Source organism: Ochotona curzoniae, unplaced genomic scaffold (assembly GCF_017591425.1).
Source record: "Ochotona curzoniae isolate NIBS_2020 unplaced genomic scaffold, NIBS_Ocur_1.0 contig_291, whole genome shotgun sequence".
Lineage (NCBI taxonomy): Eukaryota > Metazoa > Chordata > Mammalia > Lagomorpha > Ochotonidae > Ochotona > Ochotona curzoniae.
In genome coordinates, this window is record NW_024465649.1 from 12,333,465 (window position 1) to 12,358,505 (window position 25,041).

The window sequence follows — 25,041 nt, forward strand, 5'->3', positions numbered from 1 at the left end:
GTCCATCAGCGTGCCTGGCAGATAGTGCACGGCAGATTTCATTCAGTCCAGAAGTGTCTTATCTCTGTGAACGGAAACAGCTCACCCGTGAATTGCCCTGCGCACCTTGTACCCAACCACAGAGGGTTGGCTGATCCTGCCATTGTTTTCAGGGTTTTTTTTTTTTTTCTGAATGAACGTTTTGGGTCATTTTGTAATTTCCCCCAAATTGTGCAGAAGAAGAGGGAGGGTGAGATTTGTGACTTCATGGGAATGGAGAAGTTGCCTCATGCGCAGCAAAAATGACAGCTCAGGGATTGACAATGAAACCCATCACAAGAGGTCTCCGAAGAGGTTGCCAGGAGGGACCCAAGTGCAAAGACCTTGTTCGTCTGTTTTCACCTGGCATCCAGCATGGACCTTACGCATGCGCATTAGCCCTGTGCTCTAGCACTGTCTTGGAAGAGGAGCTTACAGGGGCCTCCAGGATGCCCAGGGGCGTTTGCAAACAATGGACGTGACAGTTAGGGCTGGCTGGCTTTTCTGAGAGGTGAACAGCCATGCAGGCCTTGGCTGAGAGGCCACACATCAGCCAGGGCTCAGCTCTAGATATGGAGAGGGGTGGGCATCTTAGCAGCTGGAGTAACCCCCAGAAACCTAAAAGCTCGTGCTAAGGAGAAGGATCTACAGTCCTCCACGTGTGGGTGTTCTCGGGCCAAGGGCGCACTTAGTGGGGTGCTCACATGTTGGGGGAATACCAGGAAGCAGTACTATGCATACTGAATAAGAGCATAGCGTGCATGGGATGGAGTTTATGTCAGACCCTGAGTGTGGCACTGAGAGGAAAGTCAGTAGTCAGAGATGTAATGTTAGCACAGAAAGCACTGGATCAGCCTCATGATGCAAACGGGTCATGCTGCACGTGATGCTGCTGGCATCCCACAGGAGCACTAGTTCAAGTCCTGGCTGTTCCACCTCCAGTCCAGCTCTGGTGCTCTGCCCATGGGAACGTGAAATGGTGCAGCCACTTCAGACAAGAACAGAGTTTCCTGAGAAAGTAAATGTAGAATGACACCCTGGCCAGCCAGTACACTGCCAGGTGTCTGCCAAAGAGACGTGACCTAATGCCCAGCACAGCGATGGGTTCACGAATGTCCCAAGTGGCATTGGTCACAGCAGCCAAAGTGCAGAAACAGCGTGATGTCCCATCAGCCAGTGCATGGCGCAGTCATGTGTGTGCTGTCCATACAGCTGGGCTTTTTCTCAGGATGAGGAAGGTACTGTACAGGCAGCCTCGGGAACCTTGCAAATATGCTAAGAAAATAGTAGGCCATGGAAGGTTCTGGGATTCCATGTGTATGGAGTATCTGGAAACAGCAAGTAGGTGAACAGGTCTCTGGGAGGGGGTGGGCTGCTGACTGGAAAGGTCACCAAGCTGCTGGTAGTGATGGCCACGACCTTGTTCCTGCTAAATCATACAGACTTACTTTTGTTGGAAAGGCATATTTATAAAGAGAAGAAGAGATAGAAAGATCTTCTATCTGCTGGTTCACTCCCCAATGACTGCATCGGTCAGAGCTGAGCGAATCCAAAGCCAGGAGCTGGGAGCTTCTTCAGGGTCTCCTGCACAGGTGCAGGGGTCCAAGAACCTGTATGCCATTCTCCAGTGATTGACCAGGCCATTAGCAGGGACCTGTATCTGAAGTAGAGCAGTTGGAACACAAATGGGTGTGCCCATATGGGATGCCAGTGCTTGCAGGTGAAGGATTAGCCTACAGAGCCATTGTGCTGGTCCCCTGAAAGACAGATTTGATAGAAGAGAGAGGTCTTCTGTGTACTGGGCCCATAGGAAGCCAGGAACTTCTGGGACTAGCACATCGTACAAGGGCCCCAACCACTTGAGGCTTCCTCCACGGTTTTCCCAGGCACATTAGCAAGGAGTTCAATCAGAAGTGGAGCTGCTGGATTTTTAACTGGTGCCCATGTGGGATGCTGGCAGCAGAGTTGAAGTGCTGACGTTGGCATTAGTGTTTTCATACTGTGAGGTCTGGGGCAGTTCAAGTCTGGTGTAGGTAGCAGCGTCCTGCGCAGGTACTATCCTCACGTCACTTGGGGGCATCAATGTGCAGTTTGTTACCAGGTGGCCCGAGTTGCCTTTAGGGACTGGGGAACACAGGGTTCTACCCACCCCATGCAGTAGGTGGTCCAGGAGTGGGAGGCCCCTGCAGTCCCAGCCTCACGCTGCAGGTTCACTGGGTCTGACTCTGCTTGCCCACATTTCTGTTCCATGTTCTTGGTGCTATACCTCCTCCTCCATGGAGCCTGTTCCAACTTTTCTGCCTCCCTATGAAGCCACAGCCACATTTCTTGAAGAAATGCATTGGTTTTTGTGAAAGGCAGAGTGCAAAGTCTTCCATCTGCTGGGTCCTCCCCACAAATGCCTACAGCAGCTAGGGCCGGGCCACTGCCTGCCTGTGCACATCCGTGAGGAAGCTGGATTAGAAACAGAGGAGACAGGACTTTGAGCAAGCACTCCACTGTGAGGATGGCAGCCTTGCAAGTGGTAGCTTACCACACTATGCCACCATACCAGCCTGTGCTGCCTGCGGCCCTTGGGTGGGGTTGTTCAGTATCAGTGAGCTCCAGGCTGAGGCCCAAATGGGACTCAGCTGTGTGTCCTCAGCATCCCGCCCCGGAGCCTGCCAGTCCCAGTACTGTCCCTTCCATCGCCTTGCAGCATATACCTTCCTGGGTCATAGCTGTCCAGACTGGCTGTGGCCATAGTCATGGCAATGGCTGTGGGAGGGCTCTCTGACCTTCATTTGAGAGTGGTGGTAGAACAGACACCACTTTTGAGCCCTTGACCTGCCAGCCCCATGGCCCAAGGTGTGATGCTTCTGGCCCATGCCCTAGGCTCTCCCCCTGCTCACCATCCACCTTCATAGAACGCCTAGTGTCCGAGAAGAGCAGGAAGGAGACTGGTGAGATGGGGGCAGGACTGGTATCCTGGTGCGTCCCAGCTCCTCCCCACTCCCCAAGGCACTGGCTGGTGAGGTGCACTGTGCCCCAGGAAGGGACAGTCTGGCCAGGGTCCTTGCCAGGCTGTCTAAGCAGAGCTAAGTGGTCCAGTTTCCTGACACCTATGCCTGTGGCTTTGAGGCGTGCCCTCCCATCCCGTCTCTTAAGGGCAGATCCTGATGCAGCAACTGGCCGTTGCCCAACCCCTAGCAGGTGCCTTGCTTGGCTTGGCCAACTGCCTTGCTGGTGTCTGAGCTCGCTGAACCGCGCCCTCTGCTTCTCCTTCAGTTCCCAATGGGTCCCGGCTCTGACGGTCCGATGGGCGGCATGGGTGGCATGGAGCCCCACCACATGAATGGATCGTTAGGTGAGGAGTTTGCTGGGCGCGGGAGGCAGGGAGCGGGGTAGGGGGCGTGATGGAGGCCCTCCAGGCATGAGCAGAAGCCTGAAAGAGTTTGTCTTTTCCTTCCAGGGTCAGGGGACATAGATGGACTTCCAAAAGTGAGTGCCCCGCATGCCCCCACACACCTTACCCTCCTCAGCCCCACCAGCACCCAGCTGCAGGGGCAAGAGCAGGACCCGTGGGCTCACTGCGTCCTCTCTTTCTGCAGAATTCTCCTAACAACATAAGTGGCATTAGCAATCCTCCAGGCACCCCTCGGGACGATGGCGAGCTGGGCGGAAACTTCCTCCACTCCTTCCAGAACGACAATGTAAGCCCTGCCCTCGCCCCCACCTGCTGCTGGCAGGAACACACCACCCCCCACCCCCCCACCCCCCCCACCCCCGCCCAGCCCCATCCTGACTTGGGTTGCTTCTGACCTGCCAGCCATCTGATCCGTGTCTGTCCCACACACAGACAGCTGGGATAGTCATGGAACATAGCTCAGGGGTCTATATCCATGGTGCCCCGTGTTCCCCAGGGATGTTCCCGCCCCTAGGCCCTCCATTCCCTACAGTTTGGCTCTCCCAGGAGGGCTGATTCCCACGGGACCCCCGGCAAGGCCGCCAGCCAGAGGAGTGGTGCGCTCTGACCTGCATGGGGCCACTGTACCCCAGGGTGTTCACAGCTGCTCCTCTTTTCTGCCCCTCCCCCTTGCAGTATTCTCCAAGCATGACGATGAGCGTGTGACCGCCCCTCTCCGAGACGCCGAGCCGGCCTTGCGGGCAGCGGGAAGACGCCAGGAAATTATGCAAGAAGAAGTGAGGTGTTGGTGACCAGGAGCTGGGGGAGACCTCTCCCCATCCCCCTCAACCCCCTCCCCACGCCCCCACCTGTCCACCTGTCCCCAGCTTAGTTTCATGCAATAAAAAGGCCGAACTTTTTATTTCATAAAACGTGAAGGACAGAACTCAAAATAAGAAGATACTTCAAGTCAATGACCAGAAAAACCCCACCCCTCACCTTTTCCGGACGGACCCTTTTCTGTACATGACACTTTTTTTTTGTTGGTTTATTTGGGGTTTTACCGTTACTGTTTTTCTTTTTTGTTTGTTTTTTGTTTTGTTTTTGTTTTTTCTGGGTTTTTTTTGGGGGGTGATGTTTTAAATGGAAGCTTCTAGCAAGCCCCCCATCCCACCCCATCCCACCCCAATCAACCTTTTTGCTTTCTTTTTAAAAAAAAGTTAAAAATGAAAAAAAAAAATCCAAACCAAGCCCAGCAGCCCTGCCTCTGTCCCGAAGCCCGCCCTCCCAGCAGGAACGCTAGTCTAGTTATGAACTTTCACACTGGGTTTGTAGCCATCCAAGAATACTAAGAATAATAAACTGGACAGTTTACACTTGGTGGTTTCTTTCAAACAACCTTTTTAGGAACAGGAAAAAAAAAAAAGGAAGTCACCTTTGCCCACTTGGGGATTTTGGTGTTTGCGACGCTCACCAAGGGGCGGGAACCTGCAGAGGACCATGCCATGGCCAAGACCTCCACAGCTGCCCCCTGGGCCCTGGGACTGCTGCCGTACCCCTGCTCTCCTGCTCCAGTCTCCTGCCCCTCCGGCCGCCCCTCACTCGGCCTGTCTTCCCAGCGAGAATCCTGCCAGCTGGGTGGTGGTCAGCACAGGAGAGGCCACCACCGTTGGGATGGCTATGACCCGGGACGTGGAAAACTGTGGCCTCCGCCTTCTGGTCCCAGGAGCTTCGCTTGACATCATCCCATGCACTGGGCAGGGTGGGCTGCATCCTGAATTTTTGGGGGGGTCTCTCCTCTTTCTCCTTCTTTCGAAAAATGGGCTGTTGACCAGAATTGCTGTGTATATGCTTGGAACTGGAGGGGAATACTTGGCATAGCTGTGGGGGGCGGGAGGAACAGTGACAGCCACATGGCCATGCTGTTTCCAGTCTGGTTTTTATTCTCCAGCGCTGACAGGCCCACTTTGGGGTGGGGGGCCTGGGTCCTCCCAGCAGGGGCGTCGCAGGGCCTGCCTCGCCTCACCTGCTCCGGCCCTCTCGCCAAGACCCTTGGGTCTTGCCCTGGAGACACCCTGATTCTTTGTACATTTACACTCCTTGCTCCTCCCGCCCACCCTGTAGCTGGTCTTTGTTTTGTCCCCACCCCCTTTCTGATCCATGTATATCATATTCTGTGCGATCTCATCTGCCTGAAAAAAGACCTTGTGCGGATTATTGGGAACATTGTAGCTGTTTCTGTGTTTTTTCTTACCTTGTAGTCTGGTTCTGAATTAAGAGAGGAAAAAAAAAGTAATTATGATACATTGTAGTTTGTGTACGATATATGTCAAAAACGTTTTATTAAAGGGACATCTTTTTCCGCAAGCCCTTCCTGACATGTTTGGGGGCCCTGGGGTTGTGAATTGAACACGCAGATCAGGAAAGGCAAGGTGACTTCCTGATCAGGATGCTTCAGGACACCTGCTGCTGTCACTGGGTGGGAAGAAAGTAGACTGTGTGGGAGAGCCTGCGGCCACACATGTCTGCATCCATGTGTGAGCTTGCTGGGATGTTTTGTATTCCTTACAATAAGGGCCAGCACCCCAGAGCACTTAGCTTCCCATGGGAACTCGGGCCGCTTGAGAGGCCGCAGCCTGGCCCCCAGCCCTGAAGCACTGATGGCAGGACACATCTCGGGCTCGTTTGCAGGCTGGGCAGGGCTGGAGCTTGAATCCTGAGGTAGTGTCCCAGGCTGGGGATGCTTGGTGCATAGCACAGCCTGGCTGGAACTCTAGAAGGCTTCTTCTCCAGGCTATGGCAGGTGGACCAGTGGGGCCAGGCTAGATGTAGAGTTGGCCATTTCTGGCAGGCACAAGGCAGGAAATACCAGGCGGGATAGGGCGAGCTGTACTGCACAACGCAGAGTGGGAACTTCTCGACTTAACCTCTAGTCCCAAGCCCTCATTCTCAGTTCTCAAGAGGAGAGGAATGGGGAGTGTACCCCACCCCCTCAGCAGAGGGTGACCTTGTGCAAGGGTCTCTGGCCACATGGCAAGCAAGACTCCTTGGCTCCTGTGTCCTTTGCCATGACTCACTGTATGGCCATGGGCAAGTTGGCACTGCCTATATCCTTGTCATTCACCTGATGGTTTGTCTCCAATGGACGGGGTGGGGACAGAAGCTTGGTACACTGCACTGCCTTGTATGTGTGTGAGCCATCAAGGCTACTGTGGTGACAAAGATTTGGTGACACGTCCAAATTGGTGTGATGGGGAGGAGCTGGAGGGACCTAAAATATTCTGTCTGCCTCATCGCCTTGGACAAGGCCGCCCCAGCTGATACCTTTGAGGGGACTGTGTCCTTACTGCACAGGTGCGGAGACTGTAACCAGGACTGACCCCTGCTCCCACCAACCTGGGAAGGGGGTGCCCTGATGAAAGACAGAAACTGGTCTGGCCTTACGAGCCCTGCCATGCACCCCAACACCTGCCTGTGCCATACTGAGCACTCTTCCCGGGGCCCTTGGGTTGTCTGCACCCCACCCTGGCCTTGGTGAGGGTTGTTGGTTCAGCCTTGGCCTTGCCCAGGGGGACAGACTGAGAGGAAAGAGCTGTTGCTGTTCTCTCACCACCCTGCCAGGCCTGGCCTCCCTGCAGTGGACCCGTGAGCATAAGGGAGCCAGTTGGCAGTAAGGGCAGGAGCAGGGAGGAGTAGCCTGCCTGTCAACACAGAGCTGAAGTTGGAGGCCGTGGCTGGAACCCAGGAGCAGAAGGAGCAGGCCTAAGGCCGCAGTCGCTGCTTTCCTGTAGGGGACAACACTGTCCATAGGTGCTTGGGGCCAACCGGCCTGGCCCAGTCCATGAGCGCTATCCCCAAGACCCAGTGGAACAAATCTGCAGACCCCAGCAGGGGCCCCAAGGGAGTCTGCAGCTGCCAAGGAACAGAGCCAGAGCAAGACTCCAGCATGGACCCCTAGGTGGCCCCAGGAAAGCTGCCTCACCCCCAGCCTCTGCTTTTCCATGATAGGTGGGGATTGGCTTCAAGAATCCAGACCCAGCCCAGAGTGCATCCTGGGACTCCAGGCAGGCGCTGACCCCAGAGACCTGCATGGCTACTGGACATTCTGGGCTCAGCTGCAGCTGCCAGGCAGAGAGTAGGGGCAAGCTGGAGGCAGGGGGGCTCTGTCCAGTCCCAGGCTCCATGGGTGCAAACAGTGGGGACGAGCCAGAAGGCCTGATGCTGGGAGAGGTCCCCTCTGTCCCCGGACAGCTGGGGCTTCTGCCACAGGCAGCTGTGGTGTCCTGGTCTTGGCAGTTGGGCAGACACTGAGCCACTCCTTAGTTTCCTGCCTCCATCTCAGACCTAACAAGGCTATGGAGATCTCACTCCCAGGCCTCCAGAAGCCCACCCTTTCCTGGATTGATAGATTGGAAAAGCAGAGTTAGGGAGGGAGAGGAAGAGACAGACACAGATCTACCTGCTGCTTCATTCCCCAGGTGGCCACAACAGCCAGGGTGGACCAGACTGAAACCAGGAGCAGAAGCTTCATCTTGGGCTCTGATGTGGGTACAGGGACCCAAGCATTCAAGGCTACAAACCCAAGCTCAGTGTGGCAAGCTGCTGTGAGCGCTGGTACCAAGGTCGTGGAGCAGTCTCGGGTGGAGGGAGAGCCCTTGGCATTTGGATGCTTGTACAGCTCTGGGGGGAAGGGACAGGTTGGTGGAAGTCATCCAGGGGGTGGTGAGGGAGGGGCCCTGCTGCTGTTGCTGGGAGACCTGCCTTCCCTGACAGGCTGGGTGCTCATCTGCCATGGACTGTACCCAAGTTGGTGCTGTGGGAAATGGTCGTGGAGTGACTGACACTGTAAGCACAGGTGCTCACACCTGTTACTGTCACCCAAGTGGGTGCTTGAGGGTGGGGACAGGGGACCTCCTAGGGTCCTGCTGCCATAGGTCCAAAGGAGACTGGCCTTGCAGTCAGGTGTGGCCTGCAGACAGGGGACTCCTAGGGAGCAGGGACCATGACTTCCTGCTGGATCAACAGCTCCAAGCAGACCAAGGCAGAGTTAAGCATTTGGGAAGCTAACAGTGAACTGTTGGGGCTGTTCTTTATGGAGGTCTCCTCCCCAATCCTGACCTCTTTGGGGGTTCCCTAATTGGTCCAGTTGGCAACAAGGAGACCCACTGTATGTTGTATGTGGGCTTGGATGTGTTAGGCTTGAGGGCACAGCCAAGTGACAGAAAGGGGTCACATTGCTTTTGCCAGGCTGGAACCTAGGGCAGTCAGCCCACTCCACGGCAGCCATGAGAGGTCCCCAGAGACCAGGGTTGGGTAGGGACTGTGCTATCCACTGTCCCCCAGGATCTTCCCTTGCTCCACCCCCACAGTCAGGTTCTTATTCAAAGGCTACCTACCCACCTGAGTGACCTCCAGCAGCACCCCCACCCAGCTGCTGATTGCTCACAGCTGCAGTCCTTCCTGGCACCTTCCCTGGGACCCCAGGGAGCTGCCCTGCCCCCTCCCAGGCAGGGGCTGCATTCGGAACAGCGCTCAGTTGTACACTTTCTCTGAAGGGTCTGCCAGGCTGCAGTTGCCCTCCATCCCCACAGCACCCTCCTCGCTTCCTTACAGATGTTCCTGGGGAGTGCTCCTGGTCCCACCTGGAACATACCCAGCCTCACTTGCCCTCCTGTCGCTCCAACAGCAGTTCTTTCTTTTTTTTTTTTTTACATTTATTTATTTTTATTGCAAAGTCAGACATACAGAGAGAAGGAGACAGAGGAAGATGATCTATCCAATGGTACACTCCCCAAATGACTGCAATGGCCAAAGCTGAGCCGATCTGAAGCCAGGAACCAGGAGATTCTTCTGGGTCTCCCACATGGGTACAGGGTCCTAAGGCTTTGGGCCATCTGCCACTGCTTTCCCAGGCCACAAGGAGGGAGCTGGGTGGGAAGTGGGGCTGCTAGGACACGAACTGGCACCCATATGGGATCCCGGTACATACAAGGTGAGGACTTTAGCCACTAGGCTACCACGCTGGGCCCAGCAGCTTTCTTTTAAAGCCCCAAGTCTCAAAGTAGCTCCAGGCTCTGGGCTTCAGCCTGGCCCAGCGCCAACTGTTGAGGCCATTTGGGAAATGAACTGGCAAATGAAGATTCACCAACTCTGCGTTTCAATTAGATAAAGGGCCCAAGCATTTGAGCCTTACCTACTGCCTCTCAGGGTATACCATAGCAGAAAATTAGAATCAGATGCAGAGGACCGAGGACTTGAACCCAAGCACTTAAACACTGTGCCAAACACCTGCCGCTGATGTACACACCAGTCTGTACTGTCCTCCCTTGTTACATGTCAGACACTCTACAGGTTAAACTGCTGCCTGCAACACCAGCGTCCCCATATCAGAGTGCCAGTTCAAATCCATGCTATTTTTATTTATTTATTTAGAAATTTTTTTTTTGCAAGAGTAGATTTACAGAAAGGAAAGACAGAAAGATCTAACGCTGGTTCCCTCCCCACATGGCCACAATTACCAGAGCCGGAGCCGATCCAAAACCAGAAGCCAGGAGCTTCTCCCGGGTCTCCCATATGGGCACAGGGTCCCATGGCTTTGGGCCATCCTCCACTGCTTTCCCAGGCTACTAGCAGGGAGCTGGATGCGAAGTGGAGCAGCCTAGACATGAACCAGTGCCATATGCAATCCTGGCACTTGAAGGTAGAAGATTAGCCTACTGAGCCACCAGGCCATCCCCCAACTCCAGGCTACTCTGCTTTCCACCCAATTTCCTACTGATGCACCTGGGAGGCGTCTGCATGATGTCTCCAAGGACTTGGGTCCTTGCCACCCACGTGAGAGCAGGATGGAACTTCTGGTTCCTGGCCTTGCCCTGCCCTGGCTACTGTAGGGTATTTGTAGGATGAACCAACATACGAAGCATTCTCTGTCATTCTGCCTTTTCAATAAATAAATCTTTATTTAAAAAAAAAGTCCTGAGATGACCCTGTGCCGTTCAGCCTTAGCCTTGTGCCAGTAGCCAGGAGGGATAGAGCCCTGCCAGTCAAGTCCCAGGACAAGCACCTGTCTAGGGCCCAGCCTGAACCAACCTTGGTGGTAAACTGAGGGCAGCCTGAATGAGGCTGTGGAGAGCCACTGTCCCACAGTTTCTGGAAACTCCAAACCACCTATTGACACCTCTTGGTCAAACACAACCTTTAGCCTGAAGGTGTTGAAACAGGGCCCAGTGCGATGTACTAATGACTAAATCCTCAGCTTGCAAATGCCAGCATCCCACATGGGCACCAGTTTGTGTCCCAGCTACTCCACTTCCCATCCAGCTCTCTGCTTCTAGCCTAGGAAAGCAGCAGAGGATAGCCCAAAGCTTTGGGACCCTGTGCTTGCCTAGGAGACCTGGAAGGTCCTGGCTTCAGATTGCTCAGCTCTAGCAGTTGCTGCCTCTTGGCAGGGGTGAACTGGCAGATGGAAGGTCTTTCTCTCTGCCTCTCCTTCTTTCTGTAAATCTGATCTTCCTTTCCAACAAAAGTAAATAAATCTTTTGAAAGGTGGTGAAACTGGAAAAGAAGGGACTGCATGTCCATTTGGCAGATGGGGAAGCTGAGGCTGTAATCAGGCAGCAGGAGTTTAGGAGGCTCTGGGTAACAGCTTTCCTGAGACCATAACTGTAATTCCCCACTGGAGTCTGCTGCAAATGAAACAGACACTTAGCTCTAACACAGGATGCTCCCAGACACTCCCAGGAGACCACAGCCAGCCTTCCCACATCCACGCCCCTGCTACACCTGCTCCCTGGTCCAGGCTCCTCCACGCTACCTGGGGCCTTCATGCCAACCTGTGCTGCTTCCTTTCTGTATGTGAGCAGGAAAGGAGCGAGAGAGCAGACCACAGGCTATGGGGAAGTGAGCATCCAGGTGAGGGAACAATTGTCACCACACCATGCTGTCTTGGACTCCAACTCCTTCCCTCTATGGAAAGGTTAAACTGCCAGCCCTGGTTGCTGCATGGTGCAGCACTGGCTGCACATTGCAGCTGGGTGTGTCCCATCGGGGCAAGCATGCTCTGAGACGGGCCTGTCCCAGGGTAGGGTCATCCACACGTTGCCCTCACTTGGAGCCTCCATGCCTCTCCTTCAGGGCTGCAGTTAATTTCACCCTTCACACTTCCCAAGGGATCTGGACTCCTTGGGGCGGCCACATCATCACATCACTGCTGAGGACAAGTGCAGCAGCATCCCGTCAACCCACCAGCTTGTCCTCTGCTCCCACCAGCAGGTCAAATTTCTTTGACTCAGCAACTTTTGCTGAGAATTTTGCCAAGAGCCAAGACACAGGAAGGAGGATGCTAGCTGCAGTAGCATCTGTAAGAAACAACCTGTTTGGGCTGCCCCAGTGCTCACCCATGGGTGGACCCCCGTGCCCACCAGGCAGAGGACAGCCTGGGGTGTTGGGGCTCCAGGCCCCTTGGGGACAGGCCACTTCAGTGCAACACCCCCTCTTCCTGCCCCAGGTTCCAGTCACTCTATGCCTTGCATGGATCCCTCACAGCTCTGCTCTTCCACATGGTCACCCCTCCTTGCCGTCTCTCACTGCCATCCTACCCTAGCCTTGCCAAGACACTGACAGTGTTGAAGCAGTGGGGACAGAGCCAGCCTGGGCAGCAGACACAGGCCACAAATAGCATGGCCATTTTCCAACTGCGGACCTGCATGAACTCTCAGCGCTCTCAAGGGCTCGCGAGCCACCGCGGGAAGCTTCTGCTCTACCTGCTCTCAGCAGTCCCTGCCCAACAGCGCCAACTCAGTCCAGGCCTCCCCACAGGCAGGAGCAGCACATCGCAGAATCTGTGACAGGCCAATGGCACCTGGGAAAAGGCATGACCTCCAGGCTCCATCTTTCCTCCCATGGGTCGCAGGTGTCTCTGGAAAAGCTGTGCAATCTTGGGCAAATCCTTTAAATCATCTCTGGAGCCCACAGCAGAGCCTAGCACATCGTAGGCACTCCACATGAGGCTTCAATATAGAAGTGACGTTTACCTGCTAAGGCATGTGTGGGGAGTCAATACACTGGGCATGAGGTGCTGGCAAAGAAGGACTCTGTGTCATCAGCGCCAGAAGTGGCAGCTCAGTGGGGATGGGCCCAGAGCACTTGGGAGAGACCTATAGGGCGGAGTCCCCTCTGACTTTCTGTAGCACCTGCGTGGTTTATGCCCAGTTTAACCCCGGGAGGACCAAGCGCCAAGTAAAGCTTTGCCAAAGCAGAGAGCACACCTGCTCCATTAGCATCCTCCAGGACAAGGCCAGTCATATTGCCCTAAGTTCCAGATAAAGAAACAAACCTCCGAGATGAAGATGTTCATCTGAAGTCACCCAGGGAACCAGGACAGGGACCCACGGGCATGTGCCACAGATGCCCATTCCACGGCACACTCACCCAGACACAGGCTCCACAGCAATGCAAGCTCTCTCTTTATTGCTAGCGAGACCCCTCCAGGCTGCAAGAGCCCCAGGTGCCAAGCCAGGCCTCCAGCTTCCCGGGGTTCAATTCTTCAGGTGGAGTAGAGAAGAGACCATTCAGGCCCCACAGCAGTCCTCATTCACACAGCACCATGCAAATATAGAGCTAAAAACTTCTGGAACGTCTCTGGCTGGAAAGCCACTGGCCCAACAGGTTCCTGGAAAGAACAGAGCCATTAGGATCCTATCACTGATACAAAGCAAATAAAGCAGAGGCTAGCTGTAGGTAGGCTTCTCAGATACCTTTCTCCAAGCCCCACATGGGGCAGGTTGCCAGCAGTAGCCACAGTGGGGAAAGGGGGTAGGGGTGCCAGCACCCATCACCCAGGCCCTACTGCTCCCCAACCCTCCTGCTTCAACTGCCAGGACAAAGGGCCCTGTGCCCTCAGAGGTGAGGAGACAATGCTCCCATTTCTCCCTCATCTCACACCCACTGATGAAGCAGCCATTCTCAGGCCCAGCCTGTGCCCAGTGCCCAAGACCGAGCAGAGCTCGGGTAGACAATGAGATGCTCAACAGTGAGAACAAAGGGTGACAGACTGCCTGTAGAAGGAGAATGCCTCAGGAGATGCCTCAAGAGTGAGAGCTCACTAACAGAGAGCCCCACAGAGAGACTAGGAGAATGGACCAGGAAGGAACAAACATAGTGAAGTTGGGAGGCAACAGTCCTGTGCAGATATAAGTGGAGGGGCAGGGGCAGGGCAGGGGTGCATGTTGTTGGGGTGGAGCAGCAGGAGGTGAAGCTGGGGAGTCAAGCAGGAACAACTTGACAGCACTGAAATGGGCCTGGCACCTGGTAGTATGCTGGAGGAAAGAGGGCCTGCATGGCTGAGGGCTGAGAAGCTGCGGGCAGGAGTTGGGCCTAGCAGCTGAGCCAGTGACAGGGCTGCCGTGGCTTCCACTGGAGTGCCGGCTTTCAGTGCCTGCTTTGGCATCCTGCTGGGGCAGCCTTGAAGGACAATGATGATGACTTCCCACATGGGGGCCTAGATTGGGCTCCTGGGTTCGAGACAGGGAGTGTGGCGGGGAAGGGCTGTGGGTGTAGGGGAGTGAACCAGCACATGTGGCCTGCTCTCTTAGAAATGAGCAGAAATCTGAAGTGGTAATAGGAATAAAGAACAGAGAGGCCTGCAGTGGCAGGGGTGACTGCAGATGACTGGGCCCATACAGGGGGCCTGTGTCTGGCAGCCATGTCAGTGTGGAAACGACACTGACAGATGCTGGGCACTGGTCATGCGCAAAACCAATGGGCATTCAGGCCCCGTGGCAGACACAACTGGCTCGGTGCCACCAGGGAAAGTCAGATATAAGACTGTCAAAGAGAAACGGGGGAGGGGAAAAAGCCTCCCCACCACCATTGTGTTGCCAACTCAGGAAGCAGTCATGGAGGCATGGCTGCAGGGTGGGGCGCAGAGGGAAGCAGGGGCTGAAAGCAGGGCAGGACCACCTGCTGGAAGAAGGCCACAGGTGCCAGGCAGGATGGGCTACGCCCTGTGCCAGCAGCAGACAGCCACTGCTGGACTTACCACAACCACCTTCTTTTTGATCACCGGCAGACACCAAAAGTGCTGATAGAGAAGCTGGTCTGAGTCCATCCACACCAGATTCTTGACACCCTCGTTCGAGGCCAGATCCGTTGTGTTGAGTTGCAGCACGAGGAACTGGAAGACCCGTCCATCTGTGCCCACACTCTGCACCACTATGGGCTGCTCCAGCACCTTGCTGTCATCCTGACGGGAAAAGGGGACAAGCAGCAATCTATCAGAAAGTGGGCACCACAAGGCACAGCAGACAGGCAGCTTCGAGCTCCACCCTTTAAAACACTTCCCCGGAGGCAGGTGTTTAGCCTGGTGCTGAAAGGACCTGCATTTCACACTGCAGTGCATGGGTTCCAAACCCAGTTCCAACCCTAGCACCAGCTTCCTGCAGACCCAGAGGGCAGTGGCAATGGAACCCGAGCAACTGGGTTCCTATTGCAGGTGACAGATCAGGACTCTAGACTCTCCAGCATCAGCCAGGAGTGGTTCCAGGTCTTGTGAGCAACTAGGGAGTAAACCCGTGCTGGGAATGCACTCTTTCACTCAAATAAGTAAAGGTTTTAATAAAGACTAAAACATCCGCTCCCATATAATGACTTCACCTTGGGACAACCAAACACAGAACAGTCAGTTCAGGGCCTTGGGCCTGGCCTGTTGGCTGCTCTCCACATCAAAGTAACAACACCCACCAATGAGACCTGAGTACTGGGAAAGATGCAAAGCTCAGGTCAGTAAGCTGGGAGCTGGTGCCGGAAACGCCTCACACGCCTAGCACTTAGCTGATGGGGACAAGTGGCGCAGACCATCAAATGTCACACTAGAGGGTCGATGAGCAGACACAATCTCACCCAGTTCTCCTGCCATCTGATGGGTGAGGGGATGGAGTCCAGAGAGGCGCAGGGACTTGTCTGAAGTCACGAAGCTGCCTGTGCATTTCCCACTCTCGCTTCGCTCTGCCTTGGGGCCCAAGCCTCCCACACTCACTGCAGCTCAGCATTCGTAGTGGCTGCCAGCGGCCACATCAGCACCAGTTCACCAGATGCATCTAGATAAGTGGAGCTGGCGCCCCTTGGTGACAGTAAGAACGTTAGAACCACTGCCAGAGCACCTCTGCTGGAGCACCTCTAGGGCTGGGCATCCTGCCCACCTCAGAGTCATCTCTGCTGTCAGCGACCCAGAAGCATTCTCCCACTTAGCAGGTAGGCAAATTGAGTCCACAGGATGGTATCACTTGCTCAAAGTCACCCATGACGTGGGAGACAAGATCAGACCCCAAGTACTAAGCCACTTAAAACTCAATCATGTGGGCTGACACTTGGTGTCCCCAAACATCTAAGTGGCACGTCCCCTCATTCCCCCCCATGACCTTGTGTGGATGACACAGCCTCAGCTAGACCACCAAGAGTTTGTGCAATAGTCCCATCTGGATTCTGCTGCTCACTGGACAAAAACCCAGCACGCAGGTCCCTCAGGAGGCAGGGAAGCCCCCACGCCAAACCAGTTTCTTACCCCCGCAGGGCTGACCTGACCCTAGGAACAGCTAAGTCAGACCTCAGTGGGGGCCACACTGGGAACTGTTGGCCTTAGAAATACCTGTTCTTAACTGTGTGAGAAATAAATACAAGGGCAAGTGCCTCTAAGTGTTAGCCGAGAATTTTGTATTGACTCTTATCTCCCTCTACAGATCAATAAAACTGCAGGTAGTACATAAATTTCTCAGCAATTTTACCTTTTACACACAGGCTCTTCCCATAATTGCTCAACTTCACATCCTCAGGAATAATTTGTACCTGGAGGGGACTGCAGAGGCCTCCTCTCCTACCCAACTGGGTGGCAATTAGTGGCAGTGTAACTACACAGGTTCTGTTGGCAAAAACTGGCATGGCACAGAGCCATGATGCACCCTGGGCCTGGGACACAGTGTTATCGACCCTGCTCCTTCCCCAGGAAGTTGGGCAGGGGTGCACCTTTCCAAGCTCCAGGAATTCAGGCCCATCCTTGTTCCTGTGGGCAGGATACCCAACCTTTCAGTCTTCCAGCAATAATCAGGGAGCTGACATGAATGTTCCCAGGCCTGGACGGACACGTGTAGGTCACAGCTTCCCAACCACATGACCATGGGCAATGACAGCCTCCCAAGTCTCTGTCTCTCATTGGTACAAGGATGCGAACATGCTCAGCCAGCCAGGGTTGCTCTAAGTATTAACCATGGCAGCGGTTCTCAAATTTGAGCATAGTGGTTTTCAGACTTGAGCTTGTAACAGCATCATCCAGGGAACTGGTGCAAACAGACATCTGGCCCTCCACCCTGGGGCTGGTAGGTTCTGTTTCTTAGTCCTAGGTGAGGCTTCATTACTAACCCAGGAATGCATTCTGAGAACCCACTGATAGGAAGAACCCAAGTTCAACATCCATTGGTTCCCAAGCCAGTTGCTCCTCCAATCACAGAACAGTTTTCTGTGATAATTGCTCAGCCTCCAGCCTCCCCAACGGTATCCCGGGGCCCTCCTTTCAGGACCAAGGTGAGACCACCAGGTGGCCCCTTAGGACCTCAGGGCCCATTGTGGCAGGCTAGCACCCAAGGTCTGGGCCCTTCCACTGCTTCCCATCTTTTGCTTGTCTGCAGTGCAGTCACTGTAGTGCAGGGCAGGGTGCTACAGGGGACATAGCTAGAGATTTAATTCTGGCCACATCTTGCCCCAGGCCTTTCTCCATCACTTCCTGCTAGATAGCACTGGGCATGCTGTGTAGCTTCGCCATGAGGCTGTGGCAGAACCCAGGACCTGTGAACTACTGGGTGGAAGTAATTCAGACATATAGCTGGCCCTGGAAGACACCAGCATCCCTGTGCAGGGGACACCTGCAAGGTGAATGGACACCACATCTCCCAGCCAACACAGCCAGGCATGCCCATTGACTTTTTCTGAACAGTGACCTTAAGGTAGGAGACCAGTACCAGGGAGGGCAACTCAATGGACTTCTGCAGACTTACCCCGTAGAGGAGCCGGGCCTGAGCCAGGGCGTTGCCAAAAGCAAACAGGATCATCTTGGCCCTCAGCTGCTCTGGCCGAAAGCGGTGGGGTCGTAAATTGGCCTTCTCCAGGAAATACAGGGTGTGGGGATGGGGATAAGGACAACCCTGTTGGAACCCTGCAAGATATGTGACAGTGTGGAAGAGTGAAGACAGAGCAGTGATACCTAGTCGCAGCACAGCCGCCTCACCTGAGCCGAGGGGCAAAGTACACGGAGACCTAGTGAAGTACACGGTATCACTACAATTCATAGCTGGTGCACTCCAGCCTGCCAGCCGCCTCAGCCTCTGCCTGGGATTCTAAGTAGTATTTTGGCTGGAGTACAGCCACTCTCACTCACACACAGATAGCTGTGGGTAGCTGCAGCAGAGTCTACACGTGCCTACAAACCCAAAAACATCTACTGCTGGCATCTTCTCAGAGAATGTGTGCCAACCCGTGACAGGTGCTTCTTCCAGGTCAGCTCAAACCCCATCCCTTTGTCCCAAGCAGAGACACAGGTGACAGAGGGATCAGGAGAGGGGAAAGTTAGGAGTTGTGGTCATTATTAAAAGGAAATAAAAATCATTTGCAAAATTCAGTTCCTACATATTAGTAACAATCTGCCTCATTTCTAGCAAGGGTGGGGACCCAATATCAGTGCTGCGCACCCACGTTCAGCACTGCTCAGTCCCAGCCAGGACCCTGTCACCGTGACACTCTTCACAGCTGCAGGACTAACAGTGAGCCCAAGGTCAGCATGGGACTTCTAGAATGAATCTCCTGGATAAGAGAATGTGGTTCAAAAGGAGGAAGAAAGAGGCAGGGAAAATGTTGGCCGTGATCATTCCAGAAGACAGCACACACTCTCCCATGAACCCTAGCCACGCTGCGTGCTCGGCCAGTCTGTATCTGTAAACACTCCATGCTCACTGCAGGCCAAACTCTAAGACAGGTCCAGGAACACAGGTCAAATACAGCTTGCCTATGTCTTTGAGGCACTCACAGACACTAGGAGGCAAGGCTGATGGTTTAAGCTAAACGGATTCCCACCAGCCACAAGGGAGACCAGAACTGAGTTTCCAACTCCTGGCTCCAGCTCTGCCTTGCCCTGGCTTTTGCTGGCATTTAGGGAGTGAAAGAGCAGATGGAATCTCTCTGTGTGCCTCTCAAATAAGAGAAGATACAGATGTGTCGGGGCACTGCAGGAGAGCAGTGAAGAGTAAGGTAGGCTGAAGTTGTAAAGATGGAGTGGTCTGGAGCATTGATGAGAATGGGCCCACCTTGCCTGGCTTCAGTCCAGCTGGTGGACTGGATGCTGCCGTCTGATTAACAGTCTCCTCAATATCCAGGGGCTTCCTCAATCCTCAAAGGAGACTGCCCAGAGATTGCAGGGCAAGGAGAAAGAGGATTATCTTTCAAGGGACCAATGAACAAAAGGAAAAAATCTTGGTCCTAAGCTCCTCAGGCCACCCCTGACCACTGTGAAGTGCCAGTTCCTGCTCAGAGGGAAAAAAAGCAAAGGGAGCCCTGGAGCGGCGGCTTCCTTGCCTGGGCAGTAGGACAAAGCACCTGGATCCCAGGGGTGCCCAGTGCCCAGGAGTCCTCAGCAGCTCCTGGCCTCCATTTCCATGCCACTGAAGCCTGAAGGCCAGGCGCCCCTCACCTGTGTTGTTTCTCATGTCATAAACATGACACTCTTGCAGGTCAATGGTGGGAGATATGGGATAGAAGGTCTCTAGAGTGTGATCCTTGGTCGCTTCCACCTCCTCTCTGGAGGCGACGGCGGGCAGAGGATCCTTGGCACTCAGTCGGGCCCACTCGGAACCACGCACCTGCAGGAGAATAGACTCTAAAAGGGGGAGAAGCAGAGACATTAGTCCTCCTGGGTCTAAAGCCTTTCAAAGCTGGCAAGCCACACACTCCTCAAGCATTCTACAGCTTTTCTTTCTTTTTATTTTTTTAAGGATTTATTTATTTATTTTTCTTGGAAAGTCAGATTTACAGAGAAAGAGAAAGATCCGTCTGTTGATTCACTCCCCAACTGGCTACAACAGCCGGAGCTGAGCCAATCTGAAGCCAGGAACCAAGAGCTTCTTCCAGGTCTCCCACGTGGGTGCAGGATCCTAAGGCTTTGGGCCGTCCTCAACTGCTTTCCCAGACCACAAGCAGGAAGCTGGAAGGGAAGTGGAGCAGCCGGGATACAAACCAGTGCCTGTATGGAATCCTGGTGCATGCAAGGCAATGACCCCAGCCACTAGGCTATTGTACCAGGCCCATTCTAGAGCTCTTCTACACGACTACCCTAACCACAGAACCCAATGCTTTGCTTAAGTGCAATAAACTTGGATTAAGACTGGAAGAACCCATGTAGTCTTCTTGCTAGTGTCAGTCCCAACAATAGTGGCCTCTAGGGTTCAGATGGGCACCTGCCCCAAGCTGAGGACCGAGAGTGAAACAAGAATAATTCTGCTTACCAGGTGGTATGCCTGCATTCAGAAACAGTACAGGTATAGGAAAACTAACCCCAAAGAACACTGCCTTAAAACTACACCCTAAAGGATTGACAAGAGCAGTGTTTTCAACTGTGGCACTAGACATGTCCTGAAGCAAGCAATTCTTTGTGTGGGAACAGGAGAGGCCTGTCCTGTGCAGGCAGGGGGTTTGTCAGCTGCCCTGCCCCCAGTGGAGTCCAGTAGCAAGCCCTCTGGTCCTGCCCCCATTCCCCTGTGAGGCCGTGGCCTTGTACAAACAGTCAGAGCATGGTGTGATGGTGATGGATGAAGGTGGTTTTCTCCTACACACAAAAAGTGGGTTAGCCAACACACTGCCATTTAACTAGCATGGGGTCTCCCTCACTGCACATTAAAAAACGGATATGACATCCGAGGATGGATAAACTCTGATCTGTTTGTTAAAATACATCCCAGGTGCACTGCAATGGTTATCAAGTGTTTCCTTCTTGCTTCTTCACATACTGTGGCAAACCCTGAACCCTGGGGGCTCTCACCCCAACAGGCCCCTCTTCCCTCCACTTTACTCCTCCAGCAACAGCTCCAAATAAGGTAGTTTAATGACAGGTAGCATTCGATCACATGCCAGCAAGTCCCCCTCTCCACGAACCAGGCTCACCCATTTCCTCAGTGAGACCGTGACCTCTGCAAGGCCAGTGCCCTGCCAGGAGATCCACAGGCCAAAGGGACAAGCAGGGGAAACCAAGCAGATGTCCCGACATCCCAATCACTCATGGCTAGCCTCCCTGCTGCAGGATGCCACCAAACAGAACCCCCTGTCTCCTGAGACCATCTCCATCTGAAACACCCAACAGGTGACATTCATCCACCTGTCCCTATAGTCAGCCCCTGTTACAAACCATGCACTGTTGGTTACTGTGGACAAAATGAATGGAACAGGCAGTTCAGGGGCAGACAGAAAAGATACTGCATTACAGTGTGGCATGTGCTACGATGGTATGAAGGGCACAACAGGCAGAGGACCCACAGTGACCCAGCCTGGACTCACAATGGAAGGAGGCTAGAGCTGAGCCCTGCAGAGCAGAAGGTATGAGCTTCTCTCTGTATATCTGCCTTTCCAATAAAAAATAAATGAATAAACAATTAATTAAAAAAAAAAAAGATGGGGCTGGGGCAGGTGCAGTGGTTATACTGTAAGCCTCTGCATCCCATATGGCCACTGGTTCAGATCCCAGCTACTCCACTTCCCATTCAGCTCCCTGCTGGTGGCTTAGAAAAGCAGTACAGGATGGCTCAAAGCCTTGGCATCATGCACCTGTGTGAGAGACCCAGAAGAAGCTTCTGGCTCCTGGATTCTGATCGGCTCAGCTCCGGCTGTTGAGGCTATCTGGAAATATAAGCAAATGGAAGAATTTTCCGTCTCTCCTCCTCTCTGTAAATCTACCTTTCCAATAAGAACAAATAAACCTTTTTTAAAAAAGATAAGGCTGGCTGTTAATTTTGGATTAATGGTCTTAGAAAGAAACAATGCAGAACAAAAAGAGTGAGCTGGGGATATGACTGAGCCTACAAAACCAGAACCCGAAGAACAGGTATATGGAAAGCGAAGGATTGGGAAGCAGGAGAGAAAAACAGAGAAGATGCTAGCTGGTGGGTGGGGTTTGGGATGCGGTTTGGAAGATGACCAACCTCGATTCCAGGTAGCAGACAACCTGTAGCTCTCGGAACACATCCGGGTGGCCAGAGAAGGATGCTTGACAATCTGGGATTTACACAGCTGCAGCAAGCTGTCCACAATAACGGGACTGAGAGAAAAGGAGAGACACTGGAGGACTTAAAGCAACAGGCTGACTCCAGGGCCCCTCAGCTGGACATCTGAAGGACTAGGGGAAACTCACCAGTAGGTCTCTCTCTTGGGGATGTCCTCGGTGGAGTGCCAAAGGCGGGCGTGAGAGATTACATTCAGCACACGCTCATCTTGGTTCTCGATGTGGTTCGCCGGGTCACTCACAAGGCTCATCACTCTCTCGGGGAGGCCTTCTATGAGCTTGCTCTTGGTAAGCCAGAGTGCCTGCTTTACACCTTGAGGGTGATCAGCCACAAAAACCAAAAGCAATTCAGGAAGCAATGCTTAGGTCTGCTAGAAACGTGTTAGGGAAAAGGCTGCCTCAACAGAGACCCCAGAAGGGCCAGCACCGTGGACCAGTGGTTAAAACAACCATTTGCAACACCAACATCCCATAGAGGAAGAGGGACAAACCTTGATACCCAAGCTGTGGATCAAGTTGACACAGCAGTCCCCGCCCCTCTGCTGAAGGTTAATAGATTTTTTTTTCTTCAATGTCCAGGCCCACAGTTGACACAAGGCAGGCTGGTGACTGCTTGGCTGGGAAGCCTACCTACCCCCTCTGGAAGATGACTATGCCAACTAAGGGGCGTAATCTTCACTTGAAAAGCTCTGTCCGGGATGCAATCTCTTATAATAATGAACAGCAATGAAGGAAAAGACACCTCACTTTAACACACCACAATGGGAACCAATGTTCACAAATGTCACTTACAGGTTACATGGGCCAGGAGATAAACAACCTGGGAGTCAGATAAACTGAGTTTCAGTCTTCACTGCCCGTGACCCTTAAGCTTGAACATGAACGAAACATTATGATTTTATGAGGCTTGGGGCAACAGCTTAGTGGCTAAATCCTCACCTTGTATCCGCTGGGATTCCCAGTTCTAATCCCATCTGCTCTACTTCTTTTCCCGTGTCCTGCTTGTGATTTGGGAAAGCAATAGAAGATGGCCCAAAGTCCTGAAACCCTGCACTCAGGTGGGAGACCCAGAAGAAGCTTCTGGCTCCTGGCTTCAAATTGGCTTGGTTTCCAGCAGCTACAGCCATTTGGAGAGTGAACCAGCAGATGGTTCTTCTTTCTCTTTGTATTTCCTTCTCTCTGTATATCTGCCTTTCCAGTAATAAACAAAACAAAAAAAAAATCTTTAAAAATATAACATTTTTATGGCTCACTAACTTGCATATAGAAGATAAACACTAATCAGAGATTCTGATCAATGTCACCATCGATCCTGTGCCAACAGCTTTACTTACAAGCTAGATAGTGTGCTATGGAATGGAAGGAAATTTGCTAAAAAAAAGCACATTCTTTGTAAACACAGGGGCTGGGAAGAATCCCAAGTCTGTATACCCTCAAATCCACAAGTCCCCCAGGAGAATCTTCATCTTCCCTAGCCCAATATCTTCTAGCTTTTGTTTGCTTATGTGTTTGTTTAAGGATTTATCCATCTTCCTTGGAAAGGCAGATTGAAAGAGAGAAGCATAGAGAAAGATATTCCATTCACCAGTTCACTCAACAATTGGCCACAATGGCTGGAGCTGAGCCGATGCAAAGCCAGGAGCCAGGAACTTCTTCCAGCTCTCCCACATGGATACAGGTTCTCGAGGCTTTGGGTCATCCTCCACTGCTCTTCCAGGCCACAAGCAGGGAGTTGGATGGGAAGTGGAGCAGCTGGGATACAAACCTGTACCCACACTGAATCCCGGCACATGCAAGGCAAGGATTTAGCCACTGGGCCATTGTGCCAGACCCGTATCCTCTAGTTTATTACAGATTTTACAAAACTTGTCTGTGAGTGGTCAAAGGCCTCATCAAATGAATGTCATCTTAACTTCTAAAATAATGCCTTTAGTCACTTGATGTTCCATTACCAGGTCACACAGGGTGCTGTGCCCTAGAAGAACACAGGACATGTTTAAAAGGCTAGAAAGTCAGATTTCAAGAACAAGACCAGAATGCTTAAGAGGTTGGCCAACTGACTTAAGTGTTTCAAACCTACAATTGGTTCTCGAGCTTGGTTCCCAAATCCTGCCGCGTCTCTGCTCTTTCCTAACTAGCCTTTTGAAAAATATTGCTACCACGCATTTGGCCATCTTGTGGTCAGGATCTCCGTATCTGTATCCTGATTTTGGTGGAGACAGAAACTAGAAGAATGGAGAGAAGGACCAAGTCCCCCACCCCTGGGGACCCAGGAAAATAACTTGTGATATTGCTGTAACCAGAGTTGGTGGTCTGTTCTCAAGAATGGAAACAGGCCAGAACACTCGCAGACCTGGGGCTTTGCCTTGAGACTCCACTCTGACTTCTGACAAAGGCCCTGATCCACAACACCAGAGTCACTATTAACCCGCAGTGCATCTGTGGGCAAATCACTTCCTCCTCTGCTGCAACGAATGATCAGGCCTGGAGATTAAACTATTTCGGCTATCTCAGTCTTGCTGTAACCACCTTCCATCAATTTCTGAAAGTACAGGTAATCTCTAGGATATCAGAACCTAAGGATCACTATGGGCTATCTAATCGGAAGTACCAACTTCACAAGAAATAGTCAGTGCCCACTGACCCCAAATCAACAGAACCTGGGTAGGGGTCCTCGGCCTGGAAACCCGATCTACTCTGACCTTCATCTCTGTTACTCTCTCACACCAGCACAGCAATTTCCACCCCTTGTAATCCTGACAACTCCCTGGAGGTGGCAAGGGTTCCACAGTGGAGAGAAAGAATCCAACAGGCGAGGAGTTTCCGAAGCCCGAGGGGCGGGGATCAGGGCTGGACCAAGCCGTAAGTTCCACTCTGGTCAGTCCCTAAGAGCCTCACCCTCAAGGAGCCGGCAACGCTGGTGGAAGATGTAGCAGGCCTGGTCCTTGTACAGCGGCTGCTCGTGAATGGGGGGCGAGCGGTAGAACTTGGGATTTCTCCAGCCGGGGTCCCAGGGCGGGAAGACCGGCTGCGCCAGATCCGGCACGAAGTGCATCTTCCCCGCGAAAGTAATGGGCTCCAGTCCGGGGATCTCGTACACCCTATCGAGGGGACGGGGCTCGGGCTTCCGCGTGGAGCGCACGCCCCACTCGTAAGCCTGGCGTCTCGGGGCTCCGCATCCTCCGAGGCCAAGCTGGCTGGAGCTGGCCAGAGCCCGCCAGGCGGGCCACGACGTCAACGCCATACCGGTACGGTCTCCTCAAGCCCGTCACCTGGACGCCGCCATCTTCCCCACGCAGGGGCTGATGGGAACAAAAGGGGCTGGGCGCGACAG

At 53.3% G+C, this 25,041-nt stretch overlaps 2 protein-coding genes across 13 annotated transcripts in view; one reads left to right on the top strand and one right to left on the bottom strand.

Annotated features, from left to right (window-relative positions):
* Positions 1 to 5,770, top strand: part of SSBP3 (single stranded DNA binding protein 3) — a 143,334-nt gene extending 137,564 nt beyond the window's left edge. For 10 of the 12 annotated variants that reach the window (XM_040978496.1, XM_040978499.1, XM_040978498.1 and 7 more), the window contains 4 exons: positions 3,286 to 3,364; positions 3,470 to 3,498; positions 3,609 to 3,710; positions 4,100 to 5,770. In XM_040978496.1, coding sequence (XP_040834430.1) covers positions 3,286 to 3,364; positions 3,470 to 3,498; positions 3,609 to 3,710; positions 4,100 to 4,129 — 240 coding nt within the window. In that variant the 3' untranslated portion in view covers positions 4,130 to 5,770. The remainder of the gene's footprint in view (positions 1 to 3,285; positions 3,365 to 3,469; positions 3,499 to 3,608; positions 3,711 to 4,099) is intronic. The other 2 variants (XM_040978503.1, XM_040978507.1) reach the window with 1 other exon arrangement.
* Positions 5,771 to 12,844: 7,074 nt separating this feature from the next.
* MRPL37 (mitochondrial ribosomal protein L37) lies at positions 12,845 to 24,990 on the bottom strand. The gene is made up of 7 exons (XM_040978508.1): positions 24,606 to 24,990; positions 21,837 to 22,020; positions 21,628 to 21,743; positions 19,131 to 19,316; positions 17,446 to 17,603; positions 14,442 to 14,645; positions 12,845 to 13,073 (listed from the first exon to the last, which is right to left on the bottom strand). Exons 1-7 carry the CDS (start codon positions 24,949 to 24,951, stop codon positions 12,996 to 12,998), a joined length of 1,272 nt encoding a protein of 423 aa, XP_040834442.1. The 5' UTR covers positions 24,952 to 24,990; the 3' UTR covers positions 12,845 to 12,995.
* Between the last annotated feature and the right edge of the window lie 51 nt (positions 24,991 to 25,041).

What these genes read in the sequence shown, in the direction of transcription:
- MRPL37 (XM_040978508.1), bottom strand. Translation starts at nt 24,951, where the DNA reads ATGGCGTTGACGTCGTGGCCCGCCTGGCGGGCTCTGGCCAGCTCCAGC. An exon ending in GCGTTGCCGGCTCCTTGAGG is followed by an intron (nt 22,021 to 24,605) that starts GTGAGGCTCTTA and finishes ATCACCCTCAAG; the next exon opens with GTGTAAAGCAGGCACTCTGG. An exon ending in TGACATGAGAAACAACACAG is followed by an intron (nt 17,604 to 19,130) that starts GTGAGGGGCGCC and finishes CATATCTTGCAG; the next exon opens with GGTTCCAACAGGGTTGTCCT.